The 23,564-nt window shown below is 36.0% G+C and overlaps 1 protein-coding gene across 1 annotated transcript; it reads right to left on the bottom strand.

Annotated features, from left to right (window-relative positions):
* Nucleotides 1-1,634: 1,634 nt before the first annotated feature.
* LOC105342186 (uncharacterized) lies at nt 1,635-23,215 on the bottom strand. Its single transcript, XM_066088046.1, has 29 exons — nt 23,078-23,215; nt 22,296-22,346; nt 21,776-22,185; nt 21,528-21,680; nt 21,223-21,418; nt 20,877-21,132; nt 20,623-20,788; nt 20,349-20,516; nt 20,093-20,242; nt 19,233-19,808; nt 18,812-19,149; nt 18,475-18,657; nt 18,128-18,389; nt 17,832-17,979; nt 16,484-16,738; nt 16,118-16,375; nt 15,772-16,009; nt 15,410-15,632; nt 5,407-15,288; nt 4,970-5,305; nt 4,574-4,736; nt 4,305-4,489; nt 3,622-3,833; nt 3,379-3,472; nt 3,171-3,279; nt 2,860-3,071; nt 2,406-2,757; nt 2,110-2,309; nt 1,635-2,024 (listed from the first exon to the last, which is right to left on the bottom strand). The coding sequence occupies exons 1-29, from the start codon at nt 23,127-23,129 to the stop codon at nt 1,734-1,736; spliced, it is 16,119 nt and encodes a 5,372-aa protein (XP_065944118.1). The 5' UTR covers nt 23,130-23,215; the 3' UTR covers nt 1,635-1,733.
* Nucleotides 23,216-23,564: the final 349 nt, after the last annotated feature.

Below are 23,564 nucleotides of genomic sequence, written 5' to 3'. Positions count from 1 at the left end.
ATTGATATTTCTTTAACCATTACAAAAAATATTAATTATAATTACAAGTAAAATTAATTATATATAAAAGAACTATTTCTTATTTATTTATTTACCAGCAGAGTAACATTAATCATTATGTGCAAATCACAAACTAACCCCCCTCCCCCCCCCCCCCCCCCACGCTGCCTATTTATCAATAGTTATTAGTAAGGACAACAGATGAATTCACATTTTCAATTCAACAATTTTTGATAATGATAACTGATGTGAACAGAAACAACATTCTTACATTAATTTAATGACATTCACAGCGTTTAATTATTTTATGAATGAAAATTAAAATCATGATCTTAGTCAGTGTTGCGTTTGAATTTCACGCAAATGACGCCGAAAGTGAAATGGGTCAGAAAAAATGCAGTAGTGCAAGGGCATTGATCAAATATATTGAAATTTTACATGTGTTACCATTATATCCCCATTATATCAAAAAGTGCTGGGAGGTCTATGAAATCGCTACCCATTTCACATTAATAAGCGTTAATTGTGGGAACTCAATGCAAATTTCTATTCATACACTGTTGATGTTGAATAATTGTTCTTTCTTGAATATTTCAAGCTTCCGGCACTTTTCGAAATTTAAGATGGTCATTTTACATGTTAGAAACAGAAATAATTATATTTGTTTATGTTACGCCCTTGCACTATGCATTTTTCGTATAATTCCTGCTTCATCTCTTTTTTAGCAGCACCACGTGACAGGGTTTTCCAAGAGACCCTAAAATTGCTCATGCAATAGCGAATTATCTAATTTGTATATTGATAAAATCTCACTTTGAGTAACATTTTTTGGAATAGAATATCAAGATTATTCAAAGGCTTACATTTTATGTGATAAATATCGCTATTATTTTATGGACGCCCTTAACATAGCTGAGGTTGAACTTAATTCAGCAAGCTGAGGTTGAACTTAATTCAGCAACCAAATTTTTAACCTTTTACATTTATAAATCTTTATGCCATATTTCTACATCTTTTTTATAGAACGTTTAAACACGTGTACACTTTTATCCAAAACTACTGCTTTTTTAGGTTTTCTCAATCTGTCTATTTTTTAATACTATATGTTATTCTTTGTACGTGCACAAGTACAGTAAATACACTGCCAGCTCATATTATAAATATGTTATACTGATAAGCCTTATTAAAGCTTAAAACAATAAAGAATTGAATTGAAATAAATTCTATATATGCCTTAAGAATATATTTCTAGGTCTTCTTTATACTTTTCCATGTGACAAATTAAATAAATGAACTAAATGCATAAATTCTTTTTAAATGTAGTTCAATTATTATACTTATCGAAATAAAAAAAAATGTTCTGTTTTAAAAGGCTATCGGTAAACTATTAATGGTGTAACGTTCTATTTTTAAGTATTCATTGCAGTTTGGAATATTAATCTTGATATTGATGAAGAATAAATACATAAATTACATAAAATACATGAAATGATACATAAACTTTTGGTGAAGAATTAAATCGAAGACTATAAAGTATACTCTAACACAGGAAAGATGTGTGTTTGGTACAATCGTGATTCAAAATTCAGCCAATCAAATTTGAATTTAAAATTATCTAAAATCAAATCAACCCATTTGTGCTTTTAATTGCATTTATTGGTTTTAATTTTACAGAAAGAAATTTATCGCATTTAATCAAATGAATTTGGTTATTTACTCAAAATGTCACTAGTTCAACGGCACTTGCTGTCCACTTCCCAACTGTTGACGAATGGATCAACATCGACCACAGTGCGACGCGATGATGTCATCATATCATCATAAATTTCGTTGTTGTTAGTTCCAAAAAGCCCGCCCAATTTTCCATGGTACCAACCACTGACAACAAATTTCAATTCATCTCTTGGGATGTTGTATTTAACTGAGAACCCACGACCGTTCACGTTCAAAGATTCCGCCTCTTGAACAATCTTCAATTCAGTTGACTGGTAGGGAGCACTGCTGATCTTGCCATCAATGCGTAGCTAAAAAACCATAAATCAATCTTAGTTCTTTTAGTGATTCAAACAAAAACTTACAGGAAGAATAAATAAAATGCTTTTAGTTTACCTTTCCATTTGGAGCTATCTGCAGTGTTTTTGTAGCTGTAGTAATGATAAGCTGTTTTTTGTTCTTGCCAAGGTAGTTTATGATGATCGAGAAGTTTCCGTCAATATAGTCACGTGTCAAAACGTAAGAACATTTTCCTGAGAAATCAAATTCCTTGCCATCAAAGGTTGTGAAGTGGTCTCCTCTTAAATAGGCAACAGCTAAAATGAAGAAGACGCAATTTAATTAATAACAATTATTAATCTTTAAAAACTCCCCTTTGCATAAAAAACAAAAATGATATATATTAAACTTGCCTTTAAAGGGAGGGACCCAGTTGGAGGCATCTGAATCTGGAATGTATTCTGATAGTGATCCCATTTTGTTCCTATACTTTGGAAAGTAGGAGTGAAGTTTGCTGGTAAACTTTGAAATAGAGAATTTGGGAAGTTCTTGCAGGGAAGTCATTGAAACTGGTAAGTAAGTGTCCATTTGCAATTCTCCTGATTTCAGATCAAATACTGTGATTTTCGAATTTCGAAGATTACTGACGGAATTTTTCAGGATAGAAAACTCTTCCTCGATGTCTTTTTTTATCATTTCAAAAATGTTCTTCATTACCGATTTAATATTCTCTTCTACTTCCCAAAATTTGTACGCATCGTAACCCTATAAAATGAATAAGAATAGGTTTGTATTAAATATCATACAACATGATTATTTTATAAATTCGAAACATTCACGACTTCAAATGAAAAAATAAGTCCTTACAAGGTGGTAGCTTTGACCGGCGGCCTCTTTAATTGTTGCCAACACTGGTCCGTTCATTCTTGAAGAAATTTGATCTCTGACATCGTAGATGGCATTTGTGTATTGACTAGCAATGTCTGGAACACGGTATTCAGTGGCAGTTTTCAAAAGTGAATCGTATTTAGATCCAATGTATTCGGAAAGTTGATTTTTTGAAATTCTCGACACTGCGTCTACAAGTACGTTTAGAATGATTTTAAATGCATCTGACATTACACAATTACCAAAACTACATATTATATTGGATATTCACGTATCGCTAAAACAAGTACCTTCATAATGTTTCATTGCCGATTCTAAAGAGGCAGACAACTCCAGAAATTGTTGTCCAATTACATCCATTAGTTCTGCATAGTAATATCCTCCTCTAGATTCAATGAGCTGTAGACGATTCACCATTGGTAAGTTACTAGTATTAAACTTTCTATAGACTAAAGGTCAAATAGTATGAAAATGTATTACATAAACATAAGCACTTACTGTCATCAGTTCTTTTGTAAATTCAACGTACAAGTCGTACTTGTCCTTCCCAGGAAAGGATTGCCACTGGACTTTGTTGCTTTTAATCAAATTTCTAAAATACATTAAGATGTGTGAATGATTTTTTGCATAGATGATCTCAAATTCAAAATAAACATCATGATTATTTCACATGAATATTTGCATAATGATCTGACAACTAATTTAGATTTTGACCTCAGAGAATATCCTTGTGTGCAATACCTTAACATTGTAAAGTCAGCAGAAGGAAAACGTTTGCTTAATTCTTCGATCATTTCCTCAAGAAATATGCCGTATGGTCTGTATCCATTACTGGCAGCTTCTCGGATGAGATTGTACTTGGAGTTTAACTCTTTACCAACAGCATCGGCAACCTCAGAGAATGCAGTGTTCATTTTTCTGCTATACAGGAAAATTTTGCCAAGTCCAGAAACCTGTTGAATTTGTATATTGATATATTAATAAACTCTGTTTCATGTCTCTGTCACATGCATTTTTATCGCATTATCACCGGAGTGAGACCGGTTTGCCTAGTGTGAGACAGCAGTGAGTAATTTTTCTGTCTTACACTGTGCATTACAACGCCGCTTTAAACGTTAAAAATAGTGTCCACTATAAGGAAATGATAAATAATTGAATAAACCAATCCATAACGTAATTTCTTTGGCTAATTGATTCAATAAATAAACTCTCATTGAAAAAATTGTTGTTTGATATATCTCTCCATTATATACTAAAGTTTGACAGTGCAGTTCCATCCTAGGGCCAAGATTCAGGGTCTAAGACTCGGCAAAACCTCGTCCTATTCTCTCGGTGAAAACTCACCACCCCTTACTCGTAATAGTGGATGGTTCTATTTGTTTTTAAAAAAAAAAAAAACAATAATGCAGTTGCTATAATGTTACCTTTAAGTCATTTATCATGGTAGGTCTCCAGTGAATTCGTGTGTGCAGGATTCTCGAGGTATTCAGTCTCATTGCAAACAAACTATCTGTGATTCTACGTGAATTTTCCTCTCTGTACACTTCAGCGAGAATGGCACTGGCATTCACATATTTCGCAACAAAATGTAAAACATTGGCTGGGTTCTCTACAAAAATAAGACTTTAATAGGTATTGCCTTTAAATTTTATTTCAAGTTATCAATCGAAATATTTTTTGAAAACACAATTACCAATGTCGTAGCTTGTTTGGGCTTCGAGTAATTTCTTTTCAGTATCGAACGTTATCAGACTGTTGATTTCCTTTGAGTCATCATACACATTTCGCAAACTTAGTCTGTAGGGACTGGTTTCGATTTTTCCGGACATCCTCATTGATTTAATCGGCGACACAACCTAAACCATAAATAAAAAGTAGTAATATCCATCAAGGCAACTGCAAAATCAAAATTACATTTGGCCTTAGCTTAACAAATGGTAATATTACCGCGTTACAAACTGAAACACAGCGGATACCGAACATTGCTGAAATAAAATGCTAATATCAGCTACTAATAAAATTGTCCGACGCTAAAATAACACCATATATAAATTCCTTTGTCTTTGAATTTAAGTGCAAATTATCATACCTCAACATTCATCTGGCGACGCAGGCTGTCAATTTCTCCCATGAGAGCAAAGTTTTTCTTCATACGTTTTGCTGTTAGATAGTCGACGTTAATCCCACTGCTGTACTTGTTATCGGATATTCCAACATGTGATTGAAGTTGGATGTTCACGCTGCTAAACACATGTCGAACTCCAAAACTAAGAGTATAATTTTTGTTAGAGTATGTGGAGATATTTTCGATCCTGGAGTTGATAACCACTGTCTTATCTTCATCCTTGGAGTACTTAAACTCTGTTTTTCCGTCAAAGAGGACACTTCCGCTATTTAGTGTCATCTCAGAATCCAATTTTACATCCTAAATAAAAAAGATATATAAATAATAAAATATATCAATAATCTAAAGCTGTAATTTTGATTCGGTTTAAGATTTAAAAGACATTGAAAGACTAAAGTTACCTTTCCAATGCTTGGAATTTCGAAAGACACATCAGCTTTAAGGGAATCTCCTTGAGGGAAAAGACTTGCACTGACTCCGATTTTTTTATTTATGTCCCTATCTGCATCCCACGAAATAGACCCATGGACTGTTTTCTTGTCATATTTATCTTGATAAGAAGAAGACATTGCAACACTTCTCTCCGGAAATCGCAACTTCAGATTGTTCATATTTTCATAGTTGTTGCGACGCTCGACAAGGGAATGTTCAGCGTCAAATCCAAATACTTTGGCATTATTAATAAGAGTATCCCATGATGAAAAGATTCGGGAAGATGACATTTCTCCTGATCCTCGAACTTCAACTGATCTAGATGGAGTTACTATTTTTACTACGGTCTGTTTTTTCTGGTTGTAACGATCTGTAGTGTATTTCATTTCCACAGTTGCTTGTCTTTCTGTTGAAGTTGTATCCAAGTTCATTGACAAAATACCTGATTTGATCGCATCAGACATGAGAACTTCTGCTTTTAACTCTAGGGGCTGCGGTTCTCTCATAGCAAGTGACGCCGTGTGCTTGGCATCTCTAGTATATGCAATGTCCATATCCAGTACTTTTCCACCATTAAATTCAGCAACCGCAGACTGTTTAAATGAGGTCGCCGATTTTTCCATGCTGCTTTGAATATTTAGCTTTCTCAGCTGAGTAAATGGAGTACTGATCATCATACTTCCCTTTTGAGTAGTTATTCCCCAGGAATCCTTGGAAGAATACGTCAGAGTTGACACAACGCTTTGTCCGTTCTCCCACGAAGCTGTCATTTGGTTTTTGAACTCACCGTCTGTTCTTTCATTTTTCAAACCAAAGTTAAAGTTTTCTAATCCATTCATGTCACTCGAGAGAGAAAACGAGCCATCTAAATCAGAAAAGGTGGAATATCTAAGGCTAGCACTCGACTTCATTTTCAGCCAAAATGATTGTAAGTCAATGCTTGAGGTAAAGTCACGTAAAGAACCTTTGCTTGTAATCATAAATTTAGAAGTTTCCAGTCCTGAAAAAGGAGTATTAACAACTGTTTCGAACACCACCGGTGATGAGTCTAGATCTAACAAAGACTTGAGTGATATGGCTTTGTTTCGGCTCGACATGATAAATTCGGCATTGTACTTCTTTCCGGAATTGCTGTATTTAGTTGATGCATGGAGATTTTCAATACCATCGAAAGGTGATGTAAACACCAAGTCTACTTCCATTGGTTCCAAAGATCCTTTGACAGATGCGCGGACATTGTTATCATCTCCAAACGAAACGTCGACGAACGATCTGATACTGTTTCTATTTGCTGTATGTTTTAAATTCAGTTTTGTTTGTTCAAATCCAACGAATGGAGTTTTAATGACCAAATTTGAATTGACACGACGCCAATTTTGTTTGAAAAATGTCATTGTTCCCTCCAATTTACCAATGTCTTCATGCTGGAAGTCACTAGAAGTGGTAAACTGATCTTGATCCCCGCTATGTGTAAACTTAGCATGAACATTGCGCAAATACGGTACTGGAGATTTTATTGAAAACGAGCCTTCAATTGCGCTTGTACTTTTAAACTGAACGGATAAAGAAGCCTCCTCGTTTTCGTAATTTGCCATGAGTTCAGTCTTGAAGTCTTGAAGTTCACCCATATGATAAACTTTCATCTCACTGGTAGATGTCGCACCATCAATGGTGTATGTAGTTGTTGATGTAAAGTCAAGCATTGGGGCAGCACTGTATCGCAAAAGGTTACTGTGGCTTATACTGTACTGACTTCCAAATGATAAATCGCTCTGTGATTGAAATACACCGTTCTCTGAAGATTGGGTATGTTTTGCTGAGAGATCAGAATATGGACTTTGGAACTTTAAGACATGTTCAGACGAGGAATCCTGTATGATGTTACGGAGGAAGAGAGAAACGGTTTGAGAGGAGCCATACTCAAGACTGCTAGATAGCTGCATGTTTCTCAAAGACCCATCTCTTTGGAAAGATATTGAAGTCGATTCAAAACCAGTAAAGGGTGTTTTTACAATCAAATTGGCCAATAACTGCGGTTCACGTTCATAATTAAAATCAGCCTCAACTTTCTTTTTATCGAAATGGACTTCTGAGTGTACTTTTAAGCCGTTTGGCGATGGTACTGCTTCCACGCAAAAAACCTGTTCTTTATAGCCTGTGATCGGTGTTTTCAGCGAGACCTTGAATTCCTTATTCAATTCATTAATGATACTGAGATCGAATTCAGACTTTTCTTGGTTAAAAAGAACATCAGCGTGTGTTTGGCAACCTCTATTTGTCATATGATGCGAAAATCTAATTGCTTGTTTCTTAAAACCTTCAAATGGAGTTCTGATCTCAAGTTCTCCTTCTATTTTTCCGTCTTTGTTAAAAAGGGCGTCAATTTCTACTGTTTTCTCCATTAATGTTCCTTCTGCAATTAGCTTTTGTCCCTCTGCAGTAAACTTAATATACTGGTTCTTAAAACCATCGAAAGGTGTTTTGATAGAAAGACTGCCTTTCTTAGCTGAGAGTTCTCCGTTGATTTCGATGGTCTTTTGTCTGAAAAGACCCACTGCGTGAATTCTATTTTGATCAATATTTAAGCTCAATCTTTGATTTTCAAATCCAGGGAAAGTAGTTTCAACAGATAAAAATCCATTTCTGAGCAAAGTTTGTCCTTTTAGTTCAACTGTGTGTTGCATGGCTAAAATCATGACATTTATGTTACCATTTCCGACTTTAACTGAAATCTTTTGTCTTTCATATCCAGAATAAGAGGAAGTTATTTCTAGATCGCCAGTGATAACAGTATCAGTAGTCAGTTGAGCGCTCAATTCTATTTTTTTCTTCTGGAATGTACTTTTTGCTTGTGCTTGGTATCCGGTCAGTGTCTTTTCGTAGCTCATTGAGACTCCTTGTTCTTCAAACCCTTTGAAAGGTGTTTTTAACGATATAGTGCCTTGTATATCATCAGAAGTAAGAAATGATGCGTCAAGCTCGATAGTCTTTCCTCTAAAAATACCGCGTACGTTTATGCTATCTCTAGTAGATGTCATAGATATTTCTTGTGATTTGAATCCTTCAAATGGGGTTTTTAAAGATATCTGTCCATTTCCATTACTCTTGGTTCCTTCAATTTCTATTTTTTGGTCACGGGCTGCGGCTTCCACACGAATGTTGTTTTGGTTGAGAACGAAAGACCCCGATTGTTTTTCAAAGCCTGAAAAGGGTGTTGATATCTTTATGTTTCCAGCAAGACTGGACATATTGCTGAATGTTGCCTCGACTGATACTTCATTATTTTCAATTCTTGCTTTTGCGACATTCGAAAAACCTTTGACATTCATTTCATGGTTTAGAGAGACTGAGACAACACTGTATCCTTTAATTGGAGTCATGATTGTTGTTGCTGCAGATATGGAATTCTTGTTGCTAAATGATGAATCGATTTGAACAGTTTTTCCTCTCATTGTTATTTCAATATGACTTTTGTAGCTGCGATCAGAGCTGGCGTGGTTGAATGATGTTTTTATTTCCTCGAAACCCACAAAAGGTGTTCTCAGGATAGCACTGCCCTGGAATGGAACTTTATCAAAACTCATATCTGCTGATATACTTTGCTGGCGGAATGTACCCTTAGCAGATGCCTTCAAACCTGTAGAGGAATAGTCATACGTGAAATCAGCTTTGGACTCTCTAAATCCTTCAAACGGGGTACTGAGAATGATTTTTCCTTCCAAGGATCCTCTTTTAGAAAGCGACATTTGACCATCAATTTTTTGTCCGTTGTTGAATTCAATTGTAAGAGAGCTTGACATTTTATCGCTGTTGTTTGAATACTTGATAATAATGGATTGTTGTTCAAATCCCTCAATTGGCGTAATTAGTGATAATTTTCCACTTATTCCGTCAGTAAATGAAATTTCGGTTGAACCAGTTATAGTTTTATCTGATGAATAGAGGGTCATGCTGCTTGAAATCTGGTCATCGTTTTGATCATGAGTGAAAGAAGCTCCAATCTTTTCATTAAAAGGACTTGAAAGTGAAATCGATCCTTTTTGGATTCCGTTGTTCGAATAAGTCATATCTGCTTCAGAATGCTTACCATTCACGTTAATTTCAACGTGAGAATTCATTGATCTTGAGGAAAGCGCATAGTCAAAAGCTCCATCCAGATTTCCGAAAACACTTCTGATGTTCCAAGCCCCAGAAAGGGGTTGGGAATTGAAAGAGATGTCTCCCGATATTTTTTGATCACCTGATATGCTAGCTGATCCTGAACATTTGAAATTGCTTCGATTTCCATCGTGACGGAAAATAATATTTACATCTGCAATTTCCGAAATTGGCGTTTTTAAAGAGAATTGCCCTGTTACCGATTGTGACAGTCTGAACGCTGCATCCAATTCAATTTGCTTTCTCCCACTGTATGAAACTTCTGAAACAGTTTTAAAGTTTGCCATTTGTCCTTCATGTTTTATAGAAGCCGTTATCTCCTCTGAGACAGGTGTAGTCAATAGAAATCGGCCGTTCAATCCACTGCGGCTGTCAAGTCTTACATCTGAGGAAACTCTCTGGTCATTGAAACTTGCTGAAGCTTGGACATTAAAGTTTTCGAAAGTACCTTCCTGTGAGATCGATATTTGGATGCTCTTTACAACTGGACATTTCGATTTTAGGACAGCTGACAGAGTCATTTTTGGAACCGCTTCAAAAGAAACTTCTCCTTCAATTTTCTTTTCTCCGCCATATTTTAATTCAGTTTCGCTTTTGAATGTTCGTCCATGTCCGTTGTGGTTGAGTTTAAAACTAATATCGTGAATAGACGGACTTTTCATTAAAACATTGATGTGTACTTTGTTGTCAGTGTCAATGGTCAACTCAACTTCGGATTTTTGGCCTTCTAGGGAGTACTCTGCGCGGCTATTGAAATTAAGAAGTCTTCCATTGTGCCTGAAGGAAAGTTCACTTTCCCGATAGTTTTCGAAAGGTGTTTTTATTACTACGGATCCCTCAATCGAATCTCGGCTGTTATATGCAACGTCACCTTCAACTGCCTTACCATTGATAGAGACATCGGCGTGACATTTAAAGTTGCTCCATCCTCCAGCGTGTGATACAGAACTAGATATGCTCTTAACAGTTCCAAATGATGTCACAATAGAAGATTTGGCGGATATATCATTAGTTGAGTCAAATTCGGTTGTATATTTCATAGTCTCTTTTCCGTAAGCGATCTCAGCGACTGAATTAAACTTTTTCATGGAGCCTGTATGACTTACGACAGCTTTAAGAGGCCGAGTGTACATTGAATTTAGCAGAAGAGACCCCTGTAGAGGAGAACTGTTGACAGATAATTTACTATCCAGAATGTTTCTGTTTCCGTATCTTAAAGTAGCTGAAGTTGCAATGGGAAGGCTTTCATGAGCAAACATTCCTTCAACTGTTTCAATGTAAGCCGATTTAAGAAGCACCCGCCCTTCAAGTTTGACTAAAGAGCTAAAATTAACATCTATTTCAGATCTGTCGTTGTTCATTTCAAATTCACCATGAGTATGGAAGTTATTTATTGTTCCATCGTGAGAAAGGCTTGCCTTCAGAAGTTCAACGGATTTGAACGGAGTTGTCAGTTTCATATCATAGATAATCTGATCGTTAAGACGCAAGGTGATGTCACTGGTGAATTTGTTATTTGTTCCATCCAAACATTCTAAGTGGAATTGGAAGTCATTCCAAGTGCCTATATGAGTAAGTGATCCCTGTAGCACTTCAAAGCCCTCGAAAGGTGTTTGAATGGATACATCAGCTGTGATGTCCGAGCGTGTATCGATTTTCAGACCAGACGAAATTCGCTTCTTATTCAAGGAAAGGTTTACCTGGTTGTTGAAGTTCCTCAGAGAACCATCATGTGTCATAGAAAAGTCAAAATCTTCTACTTTTCTAAAAGGCGTCTGGAGAGCAAAAGAAGCTGCCAACTTTGGATCAGTTGCAATCATAACATCTGCGTTATAAAGTTTACTCTTTCCAACAGTGATTTCTCCATGGGATTTAAAATCTTTTAATGAGCCTTGGTGAGAAAGGACAACACCTGCTTTCTTCAGACCTTTGAATGGTGTTTCAATAGATACGTCCGCTTTAAAATTAGGCCTGAGAGACATTTTGAGATCAGCTGAAACGGATTCTTTTCCAATTGCGGCGCGAGCGCTGGTTTTAAAATTTCTCATGTTACCACTGAAGTTCCAGTTTCCTTTCATTTTCTTATACCCTGGCAATGGTGTTGTGATACCAATAATAAACGCTGAGTTTGATCCTCGCTTCAGTGTTATATCAACTGTGTATTTTTGGCCTTTCCCAAGGATTGCATTGGTTATTATTCTAACATTGGTTGGTTTTCCTTTCTTCACAAGAGTAAGGGTGATCGGATCAGTAAAAGGATTTTCGATCTGTAATTTTGCTTTTGTTCGCTTTTTGTTTACCATATCAGCAGACAATTTATATTCGGTTTTCTTGTTCATTTTGATATCAGCAGCCGTCTGAAAGGCTGTAAAATCTCCTGAGTGTTTAAAAGTTGCGGAAATATCTTTGTGAAATGGGGTTTTCAAAGTAGCTGATCCTGTTACTTTCCTTCCGTTTGAAAATGAAACGGATCCTTCGTATACAATTTTTCCAGCCTTTGTGATTGAGAGTTTGGTATCAAAATTACTCAAGGTGCCCTCGTGAGAAAATTCAGCTTTGATATTATCGATCAAAGAAGATTTCAGTTCTAAAGATCCGATGGTTTTCTTTGCTTTCTTAAACATAGCTGCAACAGAACCCTTTTGCTTTCCATATTTACCATCAGCGCTAATCTGGAAGTCGCTTAGCTGGCCTTCGTGTGAAAATGAGGTTGCAAAATCATCTGTGAGTGGAGAACTAAATGATACCGATCCTGTCCAGGTTTTTGCCAATGAAAGTTTGGCCATAGCTTCATACTTCTTGGAACCTCCATACTGGAATTCGGCTTGGGAAACAAAATCAGTCAGTTTTCCTTTGTGGTTAAAAGAGGCAGAGATGTCTTCATACAGTGGAGACTTCAGTCCAATTGTTCCACTCTTCTGGTTATATTTTGCGGTTAGCTCGTATTTCTTACCTCTACCGTATGAACCTTCTATGTGCGAGTCGAATTCGGAAATGTCTCCTTTGTGGTTAAAGGAAGCAGCTATATCGTCATGCAGAGGAGATTTAATTGATAGATCTCCCGCAAGATTTCCATACTTTCCAGTTATTTCATATTTCTTGGACTTTCCATATTGCATTTCAGCGTGAGAGGCAAATTGCGACCATGTTCCTTCGTGATTTATTGCTGCGGTGAGGTCGTTTGCAAATGGCGATCTTATGACCAAGGTTGTTTCCATTTTTTTGTCGTTTTTAAAAGTGATATCCCCCTGAATTTTCTTTCCCCTGGTGTATTCGATCTCTCCATGACATTGGAATTGACGACTATCCCCACTGTGTCGTAGAGATGCAGCAGAATATGGAAGCGCTTGGAAAGGTGTTGTGAGAGCAATGCTTCCTTCTAAATTGTCGAGTGTAGGGCGTAATGAAGACTCTAATTTTATAATTTTTCCAGGCAAGTATTCCACGTTCAATTCGGTGACCTTCTTCTCGTTTTGATTGCTATGTGTGAATGAAACGCGAGTTTTTCTATGCTGTTCAAATGGAGTGTTGATCTGAATGCTAGCAATTATTCCACCGTATGAACTCCACTGGGAAGTGACAGACATTGGTCCAACTATTGGATTAATCATCAGATTTGCAGAAGTATGGAAGGACTTTGAATCACCTGTGAAATCGGCTCCAATGGTCATCTTTTGAAGATTTTTATATGGTGTGGAAAGAATTGTGTTAAAGCTTTTCTTTTTACCCCATTGACCTCTAGTCTCCATGGTTATTGTGTTTCTAGATGGAAGAGAGAGAGAGGACCTGGTGACAATTTCCCCACGTTCGTTGGACTGATCAACACTGAGTTTCAGGCTTTCATATCCAGAAAATTGGCTTATCAGTTCAATTTTCCCGCTCATTAATCCGGTGGGAGGGAAATCTAATTGTCCATTAAGCTTTGACACAGATTTTCCATTGTCCTGGTATTCAATTTGACCTGTAATGGGATATTGTTGGTATTGAGAGGTCACGGTTAACATTTTGGTGCTTCCATGGCATGTGAAGACATGACTTGAATCTGCAACTCCATTGTTTCGTTTATAAACGTTGCTTAGTGATATAACCTTCTTTCCCTCTGTACTGTAATGAATTTTGTTATCGATCATTCCAATACCATGTTCATGTGAAACTGCCAATGCAAGGTCTCTGTTGAAAGGTGATCGCATTGCAAAGTCGAAAGTCAGAGATCCTTGTGGCAGGGACATGCGTTGCATTCCCTTTACCTGGATATCAACAACATTGGCACCCGATTCAAATTTCAATGAGGACTGGAGGTCATCGTGAGTGTTTCTATGAAACCATGACGATTCCATTTGTTTCATGGGTGAGCTCAGTTTGATATTTCCGCTGTTCTGAAGTTGCCAACCATTCCTGAAGTGGTGTACATCTCCTTGGTAGGCATATACATTACCATTGTGTTTGAAATTGAGACTGTTTTCAAATTTCTGGCCGTTGTCAACATGTTTTGCAGAGACAGAGAGACTTGCAATTTGATCCAGACTAGATTTTACACTAAGACGTCCAGTCAGATCTCTGTTAGATGCGGAGCTTTTGTCGACAGCAAGAATATCTGTCTGGAAAAAGTCCTTATTCCAGGAAAATTTGACAAAACTCATCACTCCATCTTCTATCTTATGTTTAAGTTCGATGCCTGTTCTCTCGAAACCTGAAATTGGAGACTTTATTTCAAGCGAAACGTCAACATCATCAAAATGCAATGGTCGTTTCATATTCAAGGTAGATGACATGCGTTTCATTGGCTTCCAGTCGACGTCGATGTTTGAAATAGACTTTGAATTTTCTAGCTGGTGACTCAAACCAATGTTGATGGATCTATAGTCTTTGAATGGAGATTCAATCTTTAGATCTGCAATATAGCCATCATTTTTCTTGCCAAATGAGGAATCAACTGAAACCACATCTTTATTCCATTCAGCATGGGCATGGGAGACATATTTTTCTCCACTTCTGTGTTTCAGATTAACATTGCCAAAACCTAGAGGGCTGGATTTTGAAAAAGTTGCTTCCATATTTTGCAGGCCTTCATATGTTATGTCTCCTTGTATTAAAATCTTCTTGTCAAGGTCTTGATTTGCATCCCATTTGACATCTAATTTGCTAGAGAAGACTGGATCTTTAATTATTGTGTCGAATTCGGCCGTCACCTTTCGTGCGGGATATTCTACGTCAGCTGCAACCTGAATGCGAGATCCGATTCGGACCAGTGATGACAAAGATACTGCATACTTTGTTTTTCCATACAGAATTTCGGAATTGGCTTGAAAATTGCTTGGGATAAATCGGTATTGTCCTGAGACTGCGAGTACATCATATGTTGGGATGTTGAAGGAAGTTGAAATGTCGTATTCATTTGTACCAACGTTTCGAAGGGTGCTTTCAATGATGCTTTTGTGTCCATTTTCCAGCTGAATAGTCAAAATGTTGGTGTATTTTTTGGCAGTTCTTTGATCAAATACATTACCAATGACTATGTCTCTCCCTGGAACAGAAATACCTAGTTTACCGAAAAAGCTGGCTAATTTTTTAGACTTGTTTTTTAACTCAATTGCAGCGCTGTAAGATGATTTCTTTCCAAACACGACATCCAGGGACGAATCAATAGATTTCAATGACTGTACGTGCTTTCCTTTCATTTGATAGTTCACATTCTGAAAAAATGTTAGAATGACAGCTCTATATGACATTCTTTAAAAAAAAACAAAACATTCTTATATCCTAGAATAAGACACAGTTTAGTCAAGAGTATAAAAAGAGAGAGTAATGCCATACCAGGTATGGGAAGATAAATTTTGTATTTGCGTCCAGATTAAACTTCTTTTGTTTCCAATTTAGGACGTGATTTAAAACACTGGAAAACTCGATTCGCTTTTTTATGTCTTTCTTGTTTGGCCCATATACAACAGTCAGTGAAGCTTCAGAATGTTTCCAGTTCTTGCTGACATCAAAATTTACATTAAGATTGTAGTCGGACCGCTGCTTAAATGTCAAAATGCTGAAAAAAGAATTAAAGTAAAGCCCAGTTTAGACTGCATTGTTCAATGTAGAAACCATGTTTATTTATGGATCATTTGGAAATTGATATTGTGTTATTTATTTCAACGTGTAATCAACGAAAGCATATTTTTACTCACATGTTTCCTTTCGCAGCCGAGAGGCTTTTTGTGTTAGCAACATTGAGTTTTCCATTTAACGTTACTTTGTCTCTCATAACCTTTGGAATAACATAGTCGAGTGTTGAGCGAACAATGGCCATCTTTTGGTTCTTTAGCATAAACGTAGAGGTCAATTTTGTCGTAAATACAGGAGATTTAATATCAATTTTGGATCTGAAACCTGTGCTCTTTTTATTGCTGGCATCTCTGACTTGAACTGAAAAAATATATATATATATATTTATTTTCCCAAAAAAACGTTTCTTTAGCATATACACATTCCCTTATTTATTTTTCAAAAATATTTGTTAACGAAATAACATACCAGACAGTTTTATTGGCTTTGACACGATGCGGTCAACAGTCAAGTCCACCTTTATGGCTTTTCCCTTCTTGTATTCAGCTGAACCTCCAAAACTGACAAGTTCTTTTTCTGGAGTTTTAATGGAGAGATAGGGTCGATACCTTGCTGCTTTTGCAGTGGCGTATTTCTGAACTCTAGACTCGATGACGTATTCCTTCTTCTTTTCAAAGCTGATACTAGCTTTGCCAATCACCACAACACGTTTCTGGACAAAGTTGACTAAAAACAAAAAAGTTCAATCAAATCAATCGTAATTTTATGGTGGGATTTGATATAAAGATGGTTTTTTATTCTTTGCATGATTTGGAGGATTAACTTCATTTTTACCTTCTGCTTTAATTGGTTCCTTTGATACTCCAATCAAAATAAGTTTAGCATCAATAAGTTTCATTCCACTGTACTTCATTCCTCCTTTCAATTGAATTGACTTCATTTTGGGCGCGGATATTTCCACGTGTGGTGTGTACTCAAAAGTGTTGCCTTTTCTTGTCATAGCTGCTTCTGCCACAACGGAGTACTCCTGTTTGTTGTTAACAAACTTTCCGCTGATGTGACGGAGATTTTTCTCATTTTCGACTTTACCTTAAAAAAAACATTAATTACTTAGGATGAAAATGCCTCATTGAGTTCCACCTATGGGTTACAGGACAAAACGTTATCATAAAAATACACTACGCGGGGATGTTAAGGAAGCATATGGAATCTGAGTTACATGTAATTCCGTGAAATCACAAATCTTAGTTATTATGTACATATTCAAATATCTAAGCAAAAAAAACGTAGACCAAAAACAAATAAAAAATACTGAAGACAATTTTTTTTTCAGAAATTAAGCAGTATTACTTAGATTTACACATTGATGACGTCATGAATAAAAGTTGAAAGTCGTGTGAATTTGATCGAAAAGCATTGTAAATATATTTAAAATATAGCTAATCTAAGAACTCTAATAAAGTATTGTGGTGTGATTTTTTGAGAATTGAACATCAGAATACTGGGAGAGATATTAGTTTTATCAATCATTCGCTAACGGGTATGTTAATTTGTTTTTATTCTTCGGCCAGGGTTTCCTCTGTCGTTGTTTACGATATAAAAATCCTACTAGAACAACACTACCCCGTATATATTGAACTTGAAATTTTGTACGTATCGTTAGTTTGATCAATGCTTAAATTGAAAAGTGCTGCTAGAGTCCCATGTTGTGTGTTGTTTTGATGCAACATACCGTTTTCCGTGCAAACTTTATAAAAGTTGGAAAGGTTTTACGAGAGCCGGATGAATAACTATTTAATTAAGAAGAACATAGAATTCTTGCAGCGGTTTTAATTAAACTGATATGTTTTGCATTTGGTATTTTATTTTGGAAACCGCGGGGTAGTGTTGTTCTATCTCATTTTATGTTAAGGAATATATATAAGCTATTTATAGTTGTCACGTGATAATTCACCAATCTGGCAGTAATGTACTACCCCATTTTAATGTACTGACATCTATTTTAAAGAATAATACTAAGTTTTTAATCTCATTCAAAATAGTCATTTAATTTCACGAGTTTGAATATAACCGTTAAAATCAGACCCTAAATTGCCCATATGCGTCCTTAACACCCCTGCGTAGAAAACCATTAAAACGTCATAAAACACGAGAAAAGTTAGAGATGAAAATAGATAAATACCTGTAAACAAAGCTTTATTCCACGGTGACTGAAGACCCATTTGAAGTTTGGATCCAATTTTGTCCAGTAAAAATTCTGCAGAAAGAGCTCTATCAGTTTGTGAACCTGGCGTGTCAAATGCCAAACGGATATTCACCTCTTTCTTTGTCTGAAAATTATGTGGAAAAGATATTGTTTTGCAGTTTGTACTATTTTTGCAACAAAATGTTTTATATACCTAAAATTGTTAAAAAAAAAAAAAAAAAAAAAAAAACAACAAAGCACAAACAAAAATCAAAATATAAAAAATTTAATACCTTGCTCAATCGGGCCTCGACATTATATGATTTGTGAGAATCTTCTTTCATCAAGGATACATCCAAACTGATGGGTCCTGTCAAAGGAAAGTATGGAGCGCTCGTTTCCAGTGAAGCATTTGGAAATTTAATTTCTCCGCACAACTTCAATCCTGTGATACGGGCAAGATGGGATCCGGTGCATGTCTTGTGAATTTTTCTATTTTTTGTGATCATATTCTGTTCTTTTTCAACATCACGATGAACAGTGAAGAAAGCAGTTCTGTAAATTTTGATAAAATTAATAACTCATGTGTGGGCTTTATTTTTTTAATGTACCCACTATTACATAATAGCATTATTCTTACTTAACACTGAAGATTTCCATCTTGTCCTTTGGCACGTCTAATTTGGCATTGAAAATTGTTCCGTCCCGAAGTTCCACATGGCCCTGCAGTAATGTGCTTGAGTGAACAGTTGATACCATCTTTAATCCGCTCTTCGTCACAAACGCATCGACGCTCATCATGCTGGAAATCTCCACAGCAGTGCTTAAAAGTGCATTTCTCTATTAATCATTTTTTCACATCATCTGGAATTATTCTATTACTATCTCGTACATTATATATATATATATATATATATATATATATATATATATATATATATATATATATATGCAATGTTTCTTTTAAACCTTCTTACCTTGGCTGAATAAGTCCACTGATAAGAAGACTTCTAGGACTTGTGCCTAGTTTCCGGAGGTCGACCTTTCCTGAAGCTTTCATGTCAATAGTGGCAGTACCATTAATTGTCAGGTTCAGAGGAAATCCAGCACTTGTTGGAATTATCATGGAAGTGTCCATGAACATGATATTCTGGGTAAACGTGTAATCGTGATTTTTTGACATACTTATCAACATTTCAAGAACGTTGAAGCCACTGGAAAAACTGGCGAGTCCGTCAAAACTGTTGTAAGAGAGTTCATTTCCAAAAATCCGCATGTAAAGAGCTCCTCTCAGTTGGTCCATTCCAGTCCCAAACTACAATTTTTTTCAATTTTAAAAGCTAGAACTTCAATAACACAAATTGTCAAATTTAATCATAAATACTTAGTCGTACTTACCTGGCTGTCGATTTTTTTCATCTTCTTTTCGTCAATCCCTTTGACAATCTGAGTTGTTGCTTCCTTGACATCTTTTTCAGTAAAATAGCCATTTGGTCCGAAATAGGATTCTAAAAAGTATTCTAGTCCTTCCACTCGTCCTCCAATTTCTAGAATGTTGACTGACTTTCCAAACAAATCAACAGTCAGATTTGCCATCAATGATCTTGGAATAAATGATTTTGAGGACCAGATCAAGTTGCTTTCGATTGAAGCCCCAGTGTTGATTTTTTCCAGGAAGAATGACCCCTCGTAATTTCTTGAATACTTTCTCTTGTCCATGTCAAATTCTTTTTTTAGATATTCACTATTCAAAATTGATATTATGTCTTGCTTAAATGGACTGGACGACTCCATAAGATTTGTTAGATGAGACCAGATAAATGACCCAACTTGGTTGACCTCTTCCTTCTCTAGTGCATTTCGAACGGTGGTGATGATACTCTTTGATGGACATTGCATTATGGCCAGGTAAGCAGCAATTCTTAATTCTGCATCTTCTTCTTTGTCATTAAAGACTTTCAAAGCCTCGGTTCTCTAAAAAGCCACATCAAAATTCAGATATTCGATAGTATTTTTTATCTTTTAAATTATATTTACCATGGAATTCTCAATTGTTTTGTGGTTCAGTTTTTCGGGAATTTTGTTTATACCCATCGTTCACAATTTTATATCATCAATTGATTATAAAGTCTTTATTCATTGTTCATAAAAGTGAATCGACAAAATTTAAATACCCATGAACTTAAACAATTGATAATCCCCAAAGAATGGTTCGCACAAATTCAATTAATTCCACATATAGTAATCTTAATACATACGTCATTGTCACATGAAGCACGACGGAAGGCCTCAATTGCAGCAATACGAACTTCCATTGGGTTGTCTTTTCGAGAGATGCAACTGTTGACAGTAGCTGTGGCTGAGCTGGTGTGTCCAGAATTGCCCAATGCACGTAATGACAAGACAATCTGAAACACCAAAATGAAAATATAAGATGGAATTAGTATTCTAAACCCTTTATACACAAAACAAACAATATGCATTTCAAAGATGCATACAATAGCTAAACATTACGTTTTCTTTGTTGTTGTTGTCCACATAGCAACCGTATCCAATCTTATCCTCAAGGGCTGAAATAACATTTGCGATATCCAGGTCGTTTTCACATCTGGTTTTTTTGCAATACGTGTTTACAAGAGAGCTGACGGCCAACAGTGCTTTGCCATTCTTCTTCAAAAGCGGCTGTAAAAATAATAAAAATTGTTATATGTAAATTCCCTCTGTCATTCAAATATAATCGATTTTAAAAGGATAATGCAGCCTTATCTACGACATTAGCTAGTCTTACCATAACTTCCCTAATCATGTCCTTTGATGGGCTAGGAATAAATGCTAGTGTTGTCATCCACATATCAGCCTCAATTCCAGTTACTTCATTGTCAGTGATCATTTTTGTTAACATTGTAACAGAGGCTGGTGTTCCAGTCATGGGCACAGCGTCCAAGAAAAACTTCCTGTCATCAAGAAGACACTCAAATGTATGACTTAAATTTACATACTGTGAAAATGGAGAAAATGGTGAAATGTAAACGTATCTATTACCTGACTTTCTGGTTGTTGTCGCTGCAAAGAGCACCACTCTGGACGTTTGTGTAAACATCGTTCAATGTCTGGGAGTCAGCTGATCTCATAATGTGCACGAGGTCAGAAAAAAGACGAGGAGTTTCAGGACGAACGTCTCCTTTTGTTTGGGCACAAATGTTGACCAGTTGTTTTTCTATATTTTTTCGAGCTTTTGTGCTGCTTGCCGTGTCAACATGGTGCTCAAAGTTCATGTCAGCTTTTCTAGTCACAGATTCTGAATAATTAACAAAACTTATTAATAAATGTTGTAAAAGCTTTGGTCGAATTTATTGAAATTACGACATATAGTAATTATGAATCTTACTTGCTGTTGATACTCCAGTTCTTTCATTCGAGTATTTCAAGGTCTGTCTGCTCTCAGTTATGGCACCACTTGAATCTCTTGAGAAAGGTCTAAACACATGTTGTTCAGTGCATGAAGACCCTTTAAGGATGCCGGATTTGCTGATTTCTTGTTGACAGTCGTGGCTACTCTTCATAATTGGTAAGGACTGAATTTCCTTTAATAAAAAATGTATGTGAGAGTTAGTTTTAATTTATATCTCTATAGTATTTTTTGATGACAAATTATGTGGATGTGGAGATAATAAAAGAAAGATGCCCTCTTACAGATGGCACCCGATAGGGAGTTCCCTGTAGAGCTGTCTGGTATCCATGACGCTCGGTGCATCCAAGAAGGTTCTTGTGTTTCTTGATGGTTACAGAGTACCACCCATTTTCAGACACTGTATAATCGGCATCACATGTTCCCGTCACGTCAGCCTAATCATATATACATATATGTATTTAGATATATGGAACATTGGTATCAGCATTATGAAATTATTATCAAAATTATCGAAATCTAGGCTACTGACCTCACTGACTTTCTGATCGGCTTGTAGATTTTCCATGGTGTTCTGAATCATGGAAAGTATACCCCGTTTGATGTTAAGAACCCAAGGTGTTTCACTGTCAGCCGGACACAGAGACTCAATACGACCGTCTTGGAAAGAAAATCTCAGTGAGTTTTCTTCAAGTTGTTGGCTGAATTTCCCGGACATTGCTGACAGGATAAAGTTTTCAGGTGACTCTGCATTGCGTTCGTGGAGCTGTACGTTCCTTACCTTTAAGACAAGGTCACATTTTGAAAGAACTTCCACTTGAACTTTAGCAGTCATTCTGATTCCAGATTTTCCTTCCGATGCTCCTTGGATGAGAGTCGTTGTATCCACGTCATAGTCGTATTCGTAAGTTGTGCCAGGTTGATATCCGAATTTTGTAGAGTCTAAAATTCAATATTTTTTCTGTTATTATTATTATTGAGTTCTCTGTCTGATTTAATGAGTCGTTCGCGAGCAGCTTTCTCAAATGAATTTTAATTACGATGTTATTTACCTGTGCATGTTGTTGAACATGTTTCACGTGAGTTAATATCTGTTATAGGTCCTGTAAGAAACAAAAATATCCAAATAAAAGATAAGAAAGGAATAGATTTAAAAATTTAAGGGATGTTTACTTTACTTGATTGTTTATTCAAAAAGGCTTGGAGAATAAGCAGAGCTAAAGTCGAATACACGTTATTTTTTAAGCTGTGCGTCCTTTTCGGACAAAATAATGCTACTTTAACACACAACGTATTTTCAAATGTTAAACTTTTAATTTATAACTTATAGCTTAACTAATGGTGTAAGATTTCAAAAAATTATTTATATAATCAATATTTTATTACTATAATCTTGACACTCCAAAGCTTTATTGTCACCTCGGGGCAAATAATCTAATATGTCTTCCCCAAAGCCTTGTAAAATATGTATAACATTGCGTTGAAACACTTTTACGTTATTTAATTAAAGAAAAAATAATCAGTGTGATGAGCTTTTAATACTTGATCAAACCAAATTTGAGTTAAAGTTCCATTTTGTTTAATATCCTTATGGGTCTGTGTACAATAAAAACAAAATAGAAAATATACAAGGTACATGTGAAAACCAGAGGTGTAATAAAATTTTAAAGAATTTAACTTAATAAAGTTAGCAAACATCTTTCTTATTTTAATTCTATTTTCTAGAAAGAATCGAAAACATATACTTATGAAACTTTTATCCTTATAGCCTCTGTTAAATTATCTCGCTTACACTTGCTTACACTAGCCAATAGAATCTATAGCTAACACTTACCCGCCAAGATGCCTGCCGTAAAGGCTAGCAATAATATAAATGTGTGCTCCATCCTTGGAGCTCGGCGGTAGATTCTCTATTGGTGGTCAGGGTGGGCTCCTGTCAATTTATAGGAGATCAGGGAGAGTAAAGTACAGCGATAAAGTTTGCTTACAGGGGTTCACTAGGACTTGCTACTAATTACGCACTTCACACCAGTAAGCCCTGTACTGTGTCGAATCAGAGTTGGGGTACAAAGTACATTACAAAGTTATCATATGATGTCGATTTCACTATATCGGTCCCACACGGATACAAAGTTTATTCTGTTTATTGTACCTTAGGTTAAGTATCCAACGACGATTGTCCCATGCATCGGAGAGGGAAAGGTGATGGGGGTCACAGTTTATAAGAGATATGGGATGTTACAGACCATATTTTATAAATTCTAAGCTTGTAACAGTGCAGCATGGGGTGTGAACATGTTTTGTTTTCTTTGGAAATTTTG

Source organism: Magallana gigas, chromosome 6 (genome assembly GCF_963853765.1).
Source record: "Magallana gigas chromosome 6, xbMagGiga1.1, whole genome shotgun sequence".
Classification (NCBI taxonomy): domain Eukaryota; kingdom Metazoa; phylum Mollusca; class Bivalvia; order Ostreida; family Ostreidae; genus Magallana; species Magallana gigas.
This window is presented reverse-complemented; position numbering and strand designations above follow the sequence as displayed.